At 36.3% G+C, this 18768-nt stretch overlaps 1 protein-coding gene across 3 annotated transcripts in view; it reads right to left on the minus strand.

The window, feature by feature from the left end:
- Wrn (WRN RecQ like helicase) overlaps positions 1-18768 on the minus strand; it is a 113040-nt gene that overhangs the window by 60207 nt on the left and 34065 nt on the right. For all 3 annotated transcript variants that reach the window (XM_028877195.2, XM_028877196.2, XM_028877194.2), the window contains 8 exons: positions 13729-14155; positions 11709-11789; positions 9918-10056; positions 8085-8160; positions 6585-6652; positions 6256-6364; positions 5341-5409; positions 2887-2969 (listed from right to left, as the gene is read on the minus strand). In XM_028877195.2, coding sequence (XP_028733028.1) covers positions 2887-2969; positions 5341-5409; positions 6256-6364; positions 6585-6652; positions 8085-8160; positions 9918-10056; positions 11709-11789; positions 13729-14155 — 1052 coding nt within the window. The remainder of the gene's footprint in view (positions 1-2886; positions 2970-5340; positions 5410-6255; positions 6365-6584; positions 6653-8084; positions 8161-9917; positions 10057-11708; positions 11790-13728; positions 14156-18768) is intronic.

The following is an 18768-nucleotide window of genomic DNA, read 5'->3' on the forward strand; positions in this document are numbered from 1 at the left end:
ATGTCTTCCCAGGTCCTATACATATTTCATTCAAGTATAGCTGTCACTCAAGTCTCATTCCCAAAGTTAAAAGACAAGGGCAAGTGCAGCTGGGAAAGCATCCCGTATGGAAGTGTGTTTGCCATTTCTGTAACAGATCCAGACTCCTTAAAAACATTTAACATTTACCTAAAAATGACAAATCTGATTAGTTAAATGTCAGACTACTGTACAAATAACATCCCGAGTATATTCATTTTGTAGGCATTTTACAATTTCCTGTAAGCAAAAGCCTACAGGAAATATTTCAAACAAAATTTTCATGTAGCTTATCCCTTTTTCTAAATCACCCAGAGAAAACATTTTCATCCATTAAAAGCAAAAAACCTCCGCTCTAATGATGAAAATATTTATCTACGTTGTGGGGATTTGTTTGCTTGCTTGCTTGTGTATTTATTTTTAAAAGAGAAGGGAGCTCAGACTAGCCTCAAACTCTTGATCCTCCTGAATCAGCCTCCTAGAACTGAGACCATATTTCCATACCTAGCAAATGCTTCTTTCTTAGAGAAAAGAAAATGAAAGAGAAAAACCACAATGCACAAAACATATAATGTCGAGGGAGAATATGAGGCCTCCGTGGGTAAAAGGACTTTCCTCCAAACCTAATAGCCCAAGTTTAATGCCTAGAACCAACATGGCTGAAGGAGAGGACCACCTCCCTTCTCTTGCAAGTTATCCTCTGACACTCACTCCAGCCAGCATACAGAGTAAAAATAAAAATTAAAAAAAAAAATTAAACATGCCAGGTGTAGTGGTACATGCCGTTAATCCTGGCACTTGGAGGAACCCCTATCTCAAAAAACAAATAACCATTAAACATGATGAGGCATGAACTCAGGCCTGGAGCACGCTAGGCAAACATCAATGAGCTACACCCTCAGCTCTGCAGTATTAACAATCTACCCTTCTCAAAAAGTTAAAAAGTTATAACTACTTGTAAAAAGCACTTAATGTTGATTAACTTTCAATAATTATTCATTTAACATCATTATAAAACTAAAACAAATACTAAGGCGGAATAAAATATACTGAGAATACCAGAAACATGGATACCAATTTTTTAGATATAACCATGAAATTGATCTATAGGGTAATTGAGCTTAACCCATAGGAAAATGCTCAAAAGAACTTTTTATAGACTAATAGGATACATCTCAATTTTTTTTTTTCCATTTCAGGCGAAAACATGCCAATGAGAGCTAAACTGATAATATAGTTCCTTAAATTAGTGGTTCTCAACCTGTGGGTCAGGACCACCTTGGAGGCTAAATGACCCCTTCACAGGGGTCACCTAAGACCATCAGAAAACAGATATTTACATTACAATTAATAAGAGTAGCAAAATTACAGTTATGAAGTAGCTATGAAAATAATTTTATGGTTGGGAGTTACCACAACATGAAGAACTGTATTAAAGAGTTGCAGCCTTAAAAAGATTGAGATGCCGGGCGTTGGTGGCGCACGCCTTTAATCCCAGCACTCGGAAGGCAGAGCCAGGCGGATCGCTGTGAGTTCGAGGCCAGCCTGGGCTACCAAGTGAGCTCCAGGAAAGGCGCAAAACTACGCAGAGAAACCCTGTCTCGGAAAAACCAAAAAAAAAAAAAAAAAAAAAAAAAAAAAGAAGATTGAGAACCACTGCCTTAAATGTTAATTTATGCCCTCATTCTTTGTTGGTTTCATCATATACTAAAATAAAAATGTTTGCTTTCACTGTATTTGTTAAGAGAAACTATTAAATATATTCCTAACACACAATGTTAAGTGATATGGTCCATGTCAAGGGACTATTGCTGTGATAAAACAGCATGACCAAAGCAACTTGGGAAGAAAACTTGGTTTACACTTCCACATCACCTTCATCACTGATGGAAGTCAGGGCAGGAACCTTGGTGTAGGAGCTTATGCAGAGGTCATAGAAGGACTCTGCTTACTGACTTTGCTCCTCATGGTTTGCTCAGCCTGCTTTCTTAGAGAACCTAGAACTAGCAGCCCAGGGATGGCCCCACCCACAGTAGGCTGGGCCCTCCCCCATCAAACACTAACTAAGAAAATGCCCTACAGGCTTGCCTACAGCCCGATCTTACCGAGGCATTTCTCAATTCCCTCCTCTCTGTCGACTCTAGCCTGTGTCAAGTTGACGTAAAACCAGCCAGCCCAGTACAATGCTGAATACTTAATCTATATGAAATTACTTAACCTCATTCTTCAAAAAGATTCTACAAATTGGGAAGACAATTTTATCCTACAATTGGACAAAATTCAAATTGTTTCAAACATGGATGACATGGGTCTCCTTTGGAACTCTCAGCTGAACCTAACCACCACCAAACAAATGAACAAAGACATATGAAAGTGCTTAAGTACAAACAGCGTCACAGCATTTGACCAATTTCACATTTACATGTTCTAGGGCATAAGCTGTTTAAGAACATTTTTCTAAAGTTTGAAGGGTGACTCATGTGAACAAGAATAAAGAAACACTATACTAATTTAATTTAGCCTCAGAAGATGAAAAAGGACAAATCTCAGAATCTAGGATTTAACATTCATTCAGTGGCACAGAGAAACAAGACAACTATGTGCCAAGTCCTGTACTGAGGAAACAGAAATGAATGAGAACAGTATTTTTGTCTCAAAAGAGTTTATAGTGTAAGAAGCAATACATGCCTGCATGTATACAAATATAATACCAACCCTGGAGTCCCTCCTCTATGGAATGAGGAATTACAGGTTATTATAAATTTGTTTGCTCCGAGAGAAGCAAACATTTGAAATCAACCTTTCTGAAGTCTAGTCTCCATCCATGGGTTTCCTTTGTGTTCACAAAAGTCCTATTTTGTTACTTACCAATATTAGACTCAAGTTGCTGGAGTAGGTCCAGGTTACCAGAACAGAATTCTGGAGTTATGTATATGATCCTGTATTTGCCTCTGCAAAGACAAACCAAAACAGAAACAGAAAAGGAAACACTCCAATAAAGAAAGCAATCAAGAGTACCAACTTAAAATCAAAATAGGTTTTTAAGTCACATAACAGGGCCGATCACACAAAAACAAAGGAATGCTATGCACACACATGCACACGTGGTAGTTCTTTGACTTATCTTCAACTCATCAAAATAAAATGCAGTAATTCCTGTCAGGGAGCATTTGGCATGAAGGCTGTATTTCAAGCCAGATCCTTGTTTCTAACAGTCTAGTCCCAAAACAAAATACCCAAGCTAGATGATCAAGCCTTTGTAAACTTTTTGTATTATCCAACATCCACACACTCCACCTGTGAGAGCTAAAACCCAGACTCCTTGTTCTCTCGTGATTAAGACCTCAATATCCCAATTTATTCTCTGTATTCTGCTGACAGGGATAGACGCTCAGTTAAAGGCAATCCCTCCTAGAATATGAACACCCGATCAAGAAGTAACCAGTCAACATAACATGTCAAAGCAAGAGAAGCAAAGCAGCCATCTTTTATTTGGTGACTGATCTCTTCAGAAAGAAAACATGAAAGGAGACCGTATGTAAAAAGAAAGGGCTTTTGTGTTCTCCATACCCAGTTTTTCTCAGTGAGAGCCAAGTGAAATTCCTTTATCCTTAAAATAAAATTCACTTTTTGCTTAAACTATTTATGTTAACTTGCTATTATGACAGGTTTTATAATGAAGGCTAGAAACTACTTATGGTGTCTTCACTTTACCAAACAAAAACAGATCAAATTAGACTTCATTTTCTAGATAAAAGTTTGTTTTTAATTCATCCATTCAACAAATATTTGAGTTTCTATTACATGTCAAACATTGTATTTCCACTAGGAATTTATTAGGCATAGAATAAACTTTCCTTTGTCTCCATGAAATCAATACAGTATTCTAATTACTGTAAGAAACAATAAAAATAATAAAATCTGGTGTCATTCTACCCAGGTGTGGTCTCAATTCTCCTTCCTACAAGAAAACTGATCTGAGACGAGTTAGCTAACTTCAGTGTATCCCAGTTTCTTGAATATTAGCTGTTAGAGAACCAGACTCAGGGCATCTTGGTTAAAATGGACACAGGAACATTCCCAGAACTAAAGAGCAGCCAGAAAAACTAATGCAACTCTGAAAACAATGAGCATAATTGGAGGGCTTGTTCTCCAGACAGGCAGGCTTATTAAAATAGCTATGGTAACCAAGACAAACAGGTCCACAGAAGCATGAGCAGACATGCAGCAAGCAATCTGCACACACCAGTTCATTTCTGAGAAAAAAAGGGGACCCAGGAGAGAAGAGATGGAGCTAGAACAAAACTACCCCCCTCAACAGAATTATTGAAAGAGGAAGAAAGACCATAAACTAGCAAAGTATCCATAAAGTACATATAAATAAGAGATCTGTATCCACAATTATATAAATTGCCACCAAAACAGGGTTAAAAAATGGAAAGTGGCAAAAGATCGGAACAGTCGCTTCCACAAAGGTATACACACAGCAATAAACGTAAGATACTCAACATAAAATTAGTCACCAGAAAAATGCAAATTGAAAATACAATGAGATCCTGAAAATACAATTAGTGGCTAAAACCAAAGACCGACTAAGAAATGACAGGTTTGGCAAAGAATAGGACTTATCACACAGTGCCACTGGAGATGTGAATGGTGGGATCACAGTTCCTTAAAAAGTTCAGCATGAAATAGGCACATGACCCAGCAATTCTGCTCCTAAGCATGCACACGGGGAACTGAAAACACACACTCATCCAAAAACTCCTGCGTGAAGGTTCAGTGCACTTCGCCTGTTATCACCACCTCTAAACAGAAAAGCCTCAAATGTTCATCATCAAAGATTAGATAAACAACATGCGGGCTGTCTAGACATCAGAAAAGTATTCAATTAAGAAAACAATGAGGCCTCGACCTTACACAAAGATCTACAGGCAACAAAAACGAAGAGCAGAAGTGATTTTCTCAGGGGATTAGCACACTGCTACTAAACGGTCAGCCCTGAAAACACACACACAAGTAACAATACACAGACTGAGTGGATTCCACTTGGGAATATACATGTATATACACATATGCGTGTGATAACAATTATTGGGGGAAAAGTTATAAGTGTAAAAGAGCACAGGGAGGGGTATAAGGGAAGGTTTGGAAGAAAGGAAAGGAAAGGAGAAATGTAAATATGTTATAATTTCAAAAATAAAGTTTTTTTATAAAGACTTTTCAAATATGGACAATTTAGTCATACCTTAAATAAAAATGTACATAAAATTCTCTTATACTATAAACATTTTACAATCTGAAATCATATAAATTACTCACAATTTAATATCTCCTAGAATATTTTTTGATTGTGCTGATCCAAGTAAACAGGCTGGAATGTTGGACATTCTAAAAAGACAAATATCTGCATCAATACACACATTACAAACACTAACTTCATTCTCAAAGAAGAGATTTAATAATATATATTCCTCTTCTTTCTAGTATTCTTTCTTTTCACATCTTGCTAACCTGATATACTCCTTCAAAAGCCTGATGAGAAGACTACTTTTTAATGTGGCTTTTTCAAGAAGAAATTTAAAGGTTTTCATAGATAAAAAGTAAACTTTAGGCTTAGAAGAGGATGTATATATCCAAATATATAAGAAATTTTCAGAGAATTAATAAGAACATAGTTTAAAAAGTAAACTTTTATATATATAACTTATATCAAGCTAAAGAGACCAGACAGCAGAGCGGAAAAAAAAAAAATTATATGGCTTTTAGAAACAGCCATAGTAAACTGGCATAAAGCAAGAAATCTTTTTAAAGCCTGCCCAGGACAATCTGGTAGCCTTGAATTAGAGAATTCAAGAATGAATGTAAACTCTTCCACTAACACTTCGTTTGCTACCAATAAATGCAAGCCAGGTGTGGAAGGGCAGGCTCTGTATGCCCAAAGCCTGCAGGGCAAGGCAAGAGGACAGAGTAACAGTATCCCGGACTATCTATCTAATTAAATAAGATCAAGTCACTTTCAAAAACATATTACTGTGAACTAGACTTACATCCATCATCTGATATTTCATGTCTAGAATAAACACAGGAGGAGAGCTGGGCAGGTGGACACTGAACAGAGAAAACTGGGGCCGTTGAGGCCAGCTTGGCCTGCATAGTAAGATCCTGTCTTAACATGCTCTTGCTGGCTTGCTTATCAAAGGCAATGAATGATGCAGCAATGAAACCATTACTTACTCAAGCTGGAGAACTTGGTCTTCCATTAAAGAAATGAGAGGTGAAATAACAATGCCAACCTTGCCTGCATAAACAGGTGGGTACTGGAAGCACAAACTCTTCCCATATCCTTGAATAAAAATCATACACAAAAATAAAAATAACCTCTGGATGTTTTACTTTCTTCTTACAGTGTGCTTGCATAGCAGAATAAATACACTTATAAGGTAAGTCATGCATAAATATAAAACCTTTTCCATGTTCACTTTCTCCTCTATTTAAGTTTGTGAAAGATTAAACACCTTTATGATTTTTAAATGATTGAATTATTTACTTTAAGTGTAACTTACCAGTTGCCATGACAACAACATTATCTCTTCTTTCTTCTAATACAGAATGAATGACTTTCCACTGAACCCTTGAAAGTAAAAAGTAAAGTGCTTTATCAATAACAATCCAATGCACAAATTAAGACCTATTTAACTTCTGCTCTCTAATAAACTCAGACTTTTTCAGTTTCCTATATAAGTATGTGTAAGTCCTAGAATTTTTAGACAAAAACACCCTTAGATCAACCTCTCATTCAGACTGACCAAATAACAAGTTTTCATATAGCATGTGCATTAAATTTTATTACACACATCAAAAGTATAAAATAAACCCCCAGCTTTATACTATACACCGAAAAGAACCAGTATTTTAAACTAAGTAAGGGGAATGTTGTAGGTTTGAAATGAGAAACCTATAAAAAAGTGATAGTTAAGGGGAAAATCTACTGGAGGTGAGATCTGCTTAAGCAGATGACAATCTATTCTTATCTGAGTGCTGTCTATAAGACATGCTAAGTTGTCAGAACTTCCTTCTCTATACATCTATGTGTGTCCTTCTGTACATAGGATATATTTTAATTTTGAAAAAAACTAAGAAGAAATGTTTCTATGGATTCTATTTCAATTTCTCAAAACTGGAAACACCCAGTCTAGATTTTTACTTGTTTCTAATCTCACATTTGTTCATCTCATTTTTCTAGTTATTGATGTGATCTTGTGATGGTCTGAATGAAAATGGCCTTCATAGGTTCATAGAAGTGGCATTATTTGAAAGGATTAGGACATGTGGCCTTGTTGGAGTAGGCGTGGCCTTGTTGGAAGAAATGTCTCACTGGGGGTGGGCTTTAAAGTTTCAGAAGCTCAAGCCAAGACCAGTGGCTCACATTCTCTCCCTGCTGCCTGCTGATCCAGATGTAGAACTCTCAGCTACATGTACAGCACCATGTCTGCCTGCATGCCACCACGCTTCCCACCATGATAATAATGGACTGAATCTCTGAATGAGTAAGTCAGCCCCAATTAAATGTTTTCCTTTATAAGAGTTGCCGGGGTGTCTCTTCACAGTGGTAGAACACTGACTAAGACAGCCCTCTAGATGTAAATATATTTTGATATGTTAAACATATCAGTACAACATCTCTGTTCCACACAGACTGTTCTCATAGAGACTTATGATAATGTGCTATAGGACACTTGCACAAAACAGAAGGGACACTTGCTTCCTCCAAGTTCATACTTAATGAAAGGTAAATCAGCAATGAGAGAAAATTCATTTCTTATTATGTAGTTTCTACATAGAAATACTCAGTTAAAGAAAAAAATGCTTTCTTTCTTATTAAAAGAACAAAACAACTTATATAATTAATATTTCAAATAACTTTGGAGTCACATATTATATACACTTGACATGTATGGCTATAGTAAAGTTTTGCTACTACTGTTACAGGAATGGATTACTTATATTTTTTCTCTGTGAAAAAAATTTAAGTACATGATTTAATTAATTGAGATCACACTCACGGTTTAAAACTGCAATGGCCGAAGTAGGTCTTGAGGCAACTAATTTGCTTTGCATTGGGCTCTGGCAATAAATGGTCTTAAAAATAAATAAGATAATAAAATTGACATTTATGTTCAAAAACAAATATATCACGTAAGAGGAGGAAAATGTTCATTTCACTGGCTTCTTGTAAAGAATACAGTGACATGTAACATGTTAATTTCTTTCCATTCTAATCAAACTTGACCCTCTAGGTACCTGTCACAACACCAGACAAACCCTTTGATTACTACTAAAGTATTAGAATTGTACTTCGACTTCACAATTCACCAACACTAGGAAAAAAAAAAAAAAGACCCAGCATTTTCTAATTTGGTACACTTACAAGATCTAACATCTAGAATGAACCAAACCAAAGCAACCAATATGCCAATTAAACTTTATATTAGAAAAAATTTTCAATTTGTGTTAATAAAAATTATATTAGCATTCCAAATTAAGTATACAGAAAAAGCAAAATTTTGGTTGTCTAAAACTAAATCTAGTTACATAAATTCAGTTACCTTGATCTAATCTAGTTATCTATCCAGTTTAGTTAGGGAAATGTAGATAATTAAATCTTTAGCCAAACATCTTAACTGCACTGCACCGGGGCTCTGTTAGCTCTGCCAAGGAGCCCACCACTGTCCATCCTTAGAGGCAGACTCACAAACAGCAAAGGAACGGTCAAACGCACATTGATAACAAGGTATCATTAACCATATGAAAAGTATTATCTCACACCTTTACCAACTCTTAACAGAAAGATCAAACAAATGACTGCATTTAATAAAAGAAAGCAGAGGAAAATGTTTTATCCATATATTTGTAAATACCTTCCACCTACAATATGTTTTGAAATTTCCACATTTTCACACAATAATATAGTCTGAGTACAGTGAGAGTTCTACTTTTTGAGAAGACTCTACAAGCCGATAAACTGACTATTATCTACACTTAAATCATAATTGCACCATTTGCACACTCATTGACTGCATTCTTTGCTGTAAGAAAGTTCCCTGGTGTGGTGCCTACTTCAACAACAAGCTCCTGGGAACAGACTGCTTAGAACCAGACCATTTATTCAATATAAGCAGTTAGTAATGCTGTTGGATTTTCTCTTACTCTTTTAGGCGGCCCGCCACCCAGCTCCCAAATAAATCACACACAGAGGCTCATTCTTAATCATGAATGCCTTGCCTTAGCTTGGCTTCTTTCTTGCCAGCTTTCTTTAACTTTAAATTATCTCATCTACTTTTTGCCTCTGGGCTTTTCCCGTTCCCTTACTTCTGTAAATCTTACTCTTACTCTGTGGTTTGCTGTGTAGCTGGGTAGCTGGCCCCTGGAGTCCTCCTCCTTCTCTGGCTACTTCCTTCTGTCACTCCTTGATCTCTCCTTTCCTCTCAGATTTCTCCTATTTATTTCTCTCTGCCTGCCAGCCCCACCTATCCTTTCTCCTGCCTCGCTATTGGCCGTTCAGCTCTTTATTAGACCATCAGGTGTTTTAGACAGGCACAGTAACACAGCTTCACAGAGTTAAACAAATGCAACATAAACAAACAAAATAATATTAAAATAACCTTAAAATAATATTCCACAACAAGTAAACTATTTCACCACTGTCACTAGGACCCAAACAAATCTATAACTCAAGGATGAAAGGCTTCATTCACCAATTTCCTGAGAGACAAGAACACCAAGGAATTAAATGGCTGGTATATAGACCTAAGAAGTAACTATATGCCACCAAGTCATTAAACTCCAAATCAGTGAAAAGTCAGTGAAAGGTGAGCAGCTCCCAACCTATTTCTTACCCTCATCTTCTTGCTCCTCTTTAATGGCTTCATTCCCATCTCCGTCGTCCTCCTCCGGAGGAAGATTCGGATGGCTTTCCATTTCTAACCATTTAGAATGAGTTGGTTCCACCATGTCACTATTTAGGTTTTCTAAAGACTGAAAGTTTAAACGAAATTTTAAAAGCAAAACACTGACAATGTCGTATCTTTTTACTAAGCACAAAAAGAGTGTTATTAACAAAGCCTACAATTTCATGGGAAACTGGCAGATGTGCAAGCAACAGCACAAAAGAACATGTGGCTCCTCTATAAATATGTGCTGGGGAATGCCTGCAAGGCGCAAGGCCAGGCTGGAACACGGCCAGCATAAACAAGGTTCAGCAATGGCATATAATGAACTGCCCCTGGGAGATCGATCATACATTTTAAATCTGCGTAATTTAGGCAGTTTTCCTTATTGGACTTCAATGTTTTAGATTCCCAAGTAGTAAAATACAGATTTTAATGCTATTTCCATAATAAATTTCTTGACATTACATGTTAGTCACATTTTTCTTGAGTAAAGATGATTATTAAATTACAAGCGAGCAATAAATGTGTTTGTCAAAAAAAGATTCAAATAATTTTAGGAGAGAAATACTACTTACGTAAAATAAAATTGTTTTTGACATTATACATTTTCTCCCCTATTTCAAAAATATTAGTACTATTGAAATTACTTTATCTATAAAACTTTTTACTAAGGAATGACATGGAATATTCATTTAATCAAAGTTCTTATCTTCACTTTTTATGAGGCCTTCTTTTTTTTTAGTGTGGCTTTAAGAATGACTTTGAAAGCATAATATTTCAATCCTATAAAAGGAAAATGAAAAAACACGGGTGATTCTGTTTCTTTAACTCTACCAATATATTCAGAGAACAGAGATTATTCAAGGTATAAAATATGTTACAGATGTCCACAAGTATCCTATACATGCACCACTTGAACAGAATGCACCAGAGAAAGGGAACCAGCAAATATGATTTAGCTTCATATGAGCTAAATGTCTTAACGATGAGCCAGGCTCTGTGGTAAACTTTGATGTAAGCACTGGACATAAGGGAAAAGTGAGGATTCAAATCTACAAGTTAATTAGGAATCCACACCCTATTATTTCTGTGATTGCCACTACTAGGATTCAAAACTAAACAACTAGAACATTACTACACTGAACTAAAGTTGGTAGGAAAGTAGATACAAAAGCACACTTCTATTTTGCTTCTTTTTTCGATTGATTTAACTAAACTTTGCCTTTCCCTTTTCTCACAGTCTGGTTCTTCCTGTCCATATATAATTCATGATACTTGATAAACTGGAGGTTAAGTGAAGGGATAGAAAATACACAAATTTATACTTCAGTTTTGATAAGACAACAGAGTAAACAGTCATTATAAAATTACATGTACTCAGTATGAAAATCCCACAGTCAGAGAAACCAGGAACTGTAAATGATTCAATTAGCAAAAACAGAACATCTAAAATGTGGCAAACACAGGAAGAACAAGAAATCAATTTCATGCTAAAGTGCTTAGTCACTGGCCAGATTCCAGAGAGAGACGTAAAAGGACCACAGAACACACATGAGAACTCATGATGTCATACCTAAGTTACTACTTATTTATTAGGAAATGGAAACTGAAAAAAAATTGTCCAATATTAAATTATGGGCATTAATTTCCTTGTGATAGCATCTGATTTAGAAATGGAAACATTTTAGTTATTTAAATGTTCTTAAAAAAAATCTGACATCATTTTTTCAAACATACCTTAAGCATCTCCATTTCTAAATCTTCATCACTTTCAATTATATAAGAGGAATCCTTTTCATCATCAGTGGGAGATAAACGCTTTTAAAAGAAAGTATTTTGAAGATTAACTTTCTGTGTCATTGATTCTACACTCTCTGTTGTATTCACTAGACATACTTAGACATCTTCCTCTCCTTTAATAGGCCAATGTATAAAGCATAATTATATGTTTACAGGATGAGTAGACAGAGGAAAGGGAAAGGAAGAATGATTTTTTTAAATATAATCAAAGAGAAAGAAACTGTATAGTTAAAAAGATAGGCAAGTTAGATAAACAGATTGGAAATAAAATCTACACTCAAAATAACAACAAAAGTACACGTTCTAAGGTCAATTAATGTCAAACTGAGCCTCTCCAACTTTTGGATACGTGAAACTACACCATGTTGAAAAAATTTGTACAGACAAAGAAAGGTAATTGTCCTTTTATATATACTGACTTAAAAATACCAAAGACCAATATAAAATAATTATATTATCTTTAAATAAATCAGTGTTAGTATATTTGAAAAAGTATCAGATACATTATTTACTTGTCTGTTGCTAATGTTTGGAAATGAATCTTTACAATGATCTGGCAACCCCAAAAAATCAGGTGTCTAATAAAATGTGAATCTTCTCTCTCTCTCTCTCTCTCTCTCTCTCTCTCTCTCTCTCTCTCTCTCTCTCACACACACACACACACACACACACACACACACACACACACACAAAATTGAGTAGAAATAATTCCCCAAATGCTGAATATTTACTTTGGAAATGGAAAAAGGAAAATAGCTTTAATTAACATGCTAATTTAAAGCTATCAAAAGATTTTAAAATACATTTTTTAACTGAGAAAGGAAAGGTTTTATTGCTTCCTAAATAGGGTCTTAAACAAATTTTAAAAAATGCTAGTAATCTATAAAATAAAATGGCAATAAAATTAGTATAAAAAATTTGTCAAATAAAAATCATGATCACAATTCTCTATTATATAAATTAAAGTGCATATCTAGTGAGAAATTTCTACAGAATTAGAATAATGCACATGTCAGCAAAAGACAGTATTTTCTAAAGAGAAAGTCTGGTTCACAAGTGGTTGGTATGAGATTATTTTGAAAATTTTCAAACAACATACATTTACATGCTCAATAGAAACAATTAGCAAAATGTTATAAAACCCAGGGAATATATCTAAGATTGGGTTTCCATTTCTATAATGAAATTAGGAGAAATAATTCTATACAATCTCTTCAAAATCTAAAATAAAATTTGTTATTGCAAAACAAAACTGCAAAAACTCCAGAGATTCTGAATGTCTCCTGTAATTTGTAAGCTAATGAAAATTAGGAAGGAAACAAGAGCTCATTGGCTCACCAGGGGACAGTACAGACGCCTGAAAAACAAAGCACCCTTTCACTCTAGCAAGTAATTTCTATGTGTAGAAATAAACCTATCCCCAAATCAAGTTTGGATGAGTAAACATTTAGGAAGTATCCACCAAAAAGCTATTACCTATTACGTAAAAAGAAAAAGAAAGGAAGGAAGGGAGGGAGGGAGGGAGGGAGGGAGGGAGGGAGGGAGGGAGGGAGGGAGGGAGGAAGGAAGGAAGGAAGGAAGGAAGGAAGGAAGGAAGGAAGGAAGGAAGGAAGGAAGGAAGGAAGGAAGGAAGGAAGGAAAGAATAAACTGTAAGGCAGCAATTTCAACAAATGTTCTCTTGACAATATAAAATCTTTCAATTATGCAACCCTATTTATTGTACTAAGTCTCACAAGTTAAGGTGTCCCTCTGTTTGTATTTGTAAAGTTTTACTGAAGCACACAAGGCATAACTCTTTGCATGTGTCTGTGGCTACTTTACAGTCCAACAGCAGAACTGAACAGTTGCAACAGGCACTATACATCCTACAAAGCCTAAAATATTTGCTCTGTGCATATTTATACAACAAAGTGAGCCAACCACTAATGGATATATTATTTCCTCTCAATTTAGTACCTCAGAAGCTTGGTGAGAAACATCATTACATTTTTTTTCTTCAGTCTGTTGTTTCAAAATTTGGAGTTCATATTCTGAAATATCTGACATCAAACAAGTTCTTTCCATCTCTTCTCTCAACAGATTGTCTTCTACTTCATCTTCAAATCCACCTTCTTCTTCCTTCACTTTATTTCTATAGACATCAACTTCATTGTGTTCCAGTAAATTGTCAAATTCTGGGTCCCATTCCTCTTCTTTAATTTTAGGAAAATCGCCATGTTCTCCCATTTGTTTCTCTTGGTCTCCAACAGCAGCTGAATCCTCCGGCGACATTAAGTTAAAACTACTCCCCTGCTCCAGTTTAATCTCAGTGTTTGTAGAACCAAATATCACCTTTCTCAATGAACATAGATTTTCTGAAATATTCTTCAATATTATAGGAACCCTAAAAAATTCAAGAAAATTATTCAAGTTTAATTTTATCAATCATAAAGACAAGTTTTAAAGGTTCTTACTAAACAAGTTACGAAGAAGACCCATTGTTCTAAAATTTCATTTCCACACGGCCACACATGATTATGAGTGGTAGTCTATACTTGCCTGTGTAATTAAGTACTTCTGATCCTAGTATTGTTGCATATTCAATAACAGTCAGTAGTGTTTGGTCCCAAATTCATTTATGCCAGCTTTTCCTTTTTCTCTTTGATAATTAATTTAATGAAATATAAAGTTCATCAATAAGATACACCCACAACAACAAAAAGTAAAACCTATTCCATTCAATTCTGGACTAAACACACAAGAAGAGCTAACGTATTTCTGTTAAAAAAAAAATTGTTGGATGGTGGACCTAGAGTCCTCTAGTTCCTCCCCCAACCCCTTTCAACCTTTGCTTCTAGTCCATCTCCATTTATTGTGGCAACCATCAACTCTCAGAACCACACTACCAGGGACCGCCAGTGGCCACACTAAGCTAGAAGCAACCTTTATTATCCTTTCTGTCCTCCATTAGATCTCTCCAAACTTACTCTTAGTCCCAGTGCAGGCCCCCAGGAGCCCCTACTCTCAGCCCACCTTCATCCCTTGAGGACTCTGCCTCTTGGTGTGGACCTAGGGCCCCCAAGTTCTTTTTCTACCCACTTGACTTTCAGCCTGTCATTCTTTTGTGACACCTGATGACTCCCAGAAACACTCTCTATCGGGGACCCCACAGCAACCATACTTGGCTAGGACCTAGGGTGGGCAACAGCAATGTAAAAACAGAATACCCACCCATCAAAGACAGATATCCACACCAAAAAACATCTCAAACATCATAACCCCAGATGCCAGTTCCCAAGACAATAAATAAATAAATAAATAAATAAATAAATAAATAAGTAAATAAAATAAACAGTCAAGACAACATGCCTCCTCCAGAAGCCAGCAACTCTAATGCAACAGGAACCAAGAAAGGCAATTTAGCTAAAGCACAAACAAGAACTTCAGAATAGCAATTATGAATGGTTCAAGGACATTAAAGAGGATATAAACAAACACCTTAATAAAAACAATAAAAATACAAACACTTCATGAAAAAAAAACTTAAGACATGAAAGTGGAATTGAACAAATAAATAGAATCACCAAAAAAACAACCAAAATGAAAATGAAAACCCTCAGCAGGAAGCCTCACCAACACATCAAAAGACATGGAAGAAAGAATTTCAGGTCTCAAAAACAAGGGAGAAGAAATGTACAGTTCAGTCAAAAAAAAAAGTTAAATCTAAAAAGATCCAGGCACAAAACAACCAGAATCCTGAAATACTATGAAAAGACTCACACCTACAAAAAATAGAGGTGGAAGAAGAAGAAGAAGAAGAAGAAGAAGAAGAAGAAGAAGAAGAAGAAGAAGAAGAAGAAGAAGAAGAAGAAGAAGAAGAAGAAGAAGAAGAAGGAGAAATCCACATAAAGGCACAAAGAGTATTTTTAACAAAACCGAACAAGAAATTTCCCCCAATCTCAAGAAAGAAATGCTTATCAAAGTACAAGAAGCATACAGAAAACTAAAAAGATAGGACTGGAAAAGAAATTCCCCACAACACATAATCAAAACACTAAACATACAGAAGAAAGGATATTAAAGGCTGTAAGGGGAAAAGACCAAATAACATATAAAAGCAGAGCCATTAAAAGTACCAACCTGACTTTTCAATGGAGACTTTGAAAGCCAGAAAGGGCCTGGATAGATGTTCTACAAGATCTGAAAGACCACAAATGCCAGCCCAGACTACTATTCCCAGCAAAACTATCAATCACAATAGGTGGAGAGAAAAAAATCCATGATAAAACCATTATCAAGTATATGTATCTACCAATCCAACACTGCAGAAAGCACTAGAAGGAAAACTTCAGTCTGAAGAGGTTAACCACACCCAAGAAAATGCAAGGAAGAATCCCAGACCAGTAAATCAGAAGAGGCTGGGAAAACTCACAATGTAACCACAAAGTAACAAAATTCAAAAAGTAAAAAATAAAAAGTCTGTGTGGTGATATTTTGTTTGTGATCTAACCAATAAAGCTTGCCTGAAGATCAGAGTGTGGAGCCATAGAGACCAGGCAGTGGTGGTGCACACCTTTAGTCCCAGAACTCGGGAGGCAGAAGCAGACAGATCTCTGTGAGTTCAAGGCCACCCTGGGCTACATGAGATTGAGCCAGTCTAAAAGAGAAACAAAGCCCAGCAGTGGTGACTCAAGCCTTTGATTCCAGTTCTTGGTATTTCACCCCTTTAATCCCAGCACCAGGGAGGCAGAAACAGAAAATGATGTGGCTGTGTGGAGAAAGGAATATAAGGTGGGAAGAGACAGGAGCTCTGTCCCCTTTTGGCTGAGGATTTTGTAGAGGTAAGAACTAGTGGCTGGCTCTGCTTCTCTGATCTTTCAGCTTTCACCCTAATATCTGACTCTGGGTATTTATTAATAAAACCAATTAAATTTCAAGCTACATCACTGTTCATTGATTAATAACTCAATATTAATGGTCTAAATTCTACAATAAAAGGATACAGAAACACTGTCTTCCAGACACAAGACTGACCCACACATGAACTCCCCAAAACTATATGGTAGCATTCATAAGAATGGTAAAGGTTCAATACAGACAAAATCCCGGCACACCTAACAAAAAAGCTCTTTGCAAATGATACTGATGGGAAGGGAAAAATCAGGTTTTTTCCAATAAAGTGTCACTGAGCATATCAACCATACTGCAGGGCAGGCTCCAAGCCCAGGAGCAGTAAACCAACACAAAATGAACTCCATGCTTTTTCTGTAGGCTTTTTGTTTTGTTTTGTTTGGGTATTTTTTTTCTTATTGGTTTTTTGTCTGTTTTTATTTTTATTTGTTTGTCTGTTGAGATAGAGGGGTGGGTAGGGAGGTGGGGAGGACCTAGGAGGAGTTGGGGAAGGGGGAAACATGATACAAATATATAAAAAAAAATGTTTAAAAAATGTTAAAGTATTTGACTATAGTCAAAATAACTTAAAAGCTCATAAGAAAAAAGAAAAATTCTTAGGACTCTGTATTCAGATGACTTCAAGTATGTTGAATTATCACTCCATTTTAAAGAAACTAAAATTAGAAATTGGAGGTAACACATTCTGAGTGTAGTCTAAATAAGAAACACTGCGCAGAACTGCAAAGAGCAGGCCACATTTAATGAAAACTCCATGATGCTTGCCTGGAGTGCCCAAGGCCTCAAGCTCAATCCTCAGAACTATGGAAAGAAAAATTGTATAATAAATTAAGAAATTAGAGAGTCAACGGAGTTGGATAAGCAAAGAGATATATTTTCTTATATAATAAGGGTTTTGGGGATATGTATTCCAATTTTTCAGTCTTAATGATTTACATAATCTAAAATGTTTATGTAGCTCAAGGAAATTTTTATGTTAATGGTTCAAATGAAACTTTGCTCTTCCGTGAAAATAAACTATCAATGTGTGAGTTGTTCCAGGAGTTGTTTCCACATTGAAAACTGCATTATTACAAGACATAGAAAAATCAAGCTAGAACTGACTGGATGCTTCTATCCTGCAGCTAGCATTCATACTTGGAAAAGGTATCATGCAGGCTGCTGGAGGGTGGGGGATGTCATCAAGGGTGTTACCCGACTGTGTACCATGGATGCTACAGTACCAACCTTCCAAGAAAGATGTACCTACTGGTGAGACAGTGGCATGACTGGTCGTGGGTGGCCAGCAGCATTCTGATAGGATTTGAATGTAGCTGGAGTTTCCTCTCTGGGTCCTGCCAAGCCCCGGCAGTCCCTCAGCCCACTTATAAAATAAACATACAGACGCTTATATTATTTAAACTGCTTGGCCATTAGCTCAGGCCTATCATTGTCTAGCTCTTACTCTTTATATTCAGCCCATTTCTATTAATCTATACTTTGCCACATGGCTCGTGGCTTACTTGTACCTTACATCTTCCTTGTCCTGGCGGCAGCTGCAGGCAGTCTCCTCCTTCCCTTCCTGTTCCCTCAATTCTCCTCTCTATTAGTTCTACCTATACTTCCTGTCTGGCTACTGGCCAATCAGTGTTTTATTTATTAACACATTTGCCATACAGAACATCCCATAGCATTTGAAGCCTGGACCTTCAGGAGGGAATATATGACTGGTGGTGTAAATATGGTCAAAACGTTTGGCTGGGGAAGTCATGGGCCCTAGCAGAGGGACCTACTGCTGACATACTGCTAAATGGACACAGTCATATTGTCTTCTAAATATTTATATTTTTACCCATAGTGCTGCTCTCAGTCTTGGTCAGAGAAGCTTCTATTTGCAGTGGGCAATGGCTAATGATGACTCATAATAGTCAAAGTGCTGAGCATAAATGATTGTTGTATGTTCAGCCTGAAATGGGACCTCTATATCATTCCTTCCTAAGCCCAGTGGATGTCACAGACAGGATGGAAAGACTGTAAGAGTCAGGAGATCTAGAAGAGTGCTATGAAACATTTCCTTCCAGATACAACATGGCTATTGAAATCATAAACACACAGCAGCTATGGTTA

The sequence above is a fragment of the Peromyscus leucopus genome, chromosome 17 (assembly GCF_004664715.2).
Source record: "Peromyscus leucopus breed LL Stock chromosome 17, UCI_PerLeu_2.1, whole genome shotgun sequence".
In the NCBI taxonomy this organism is placed as follows: domain Eukaryota; kingdom Metazoa; phylum Chordata; class Mammalia; order Rodentia; family Cricetidae; genus Peromyscus; species Peromyscus leucopus.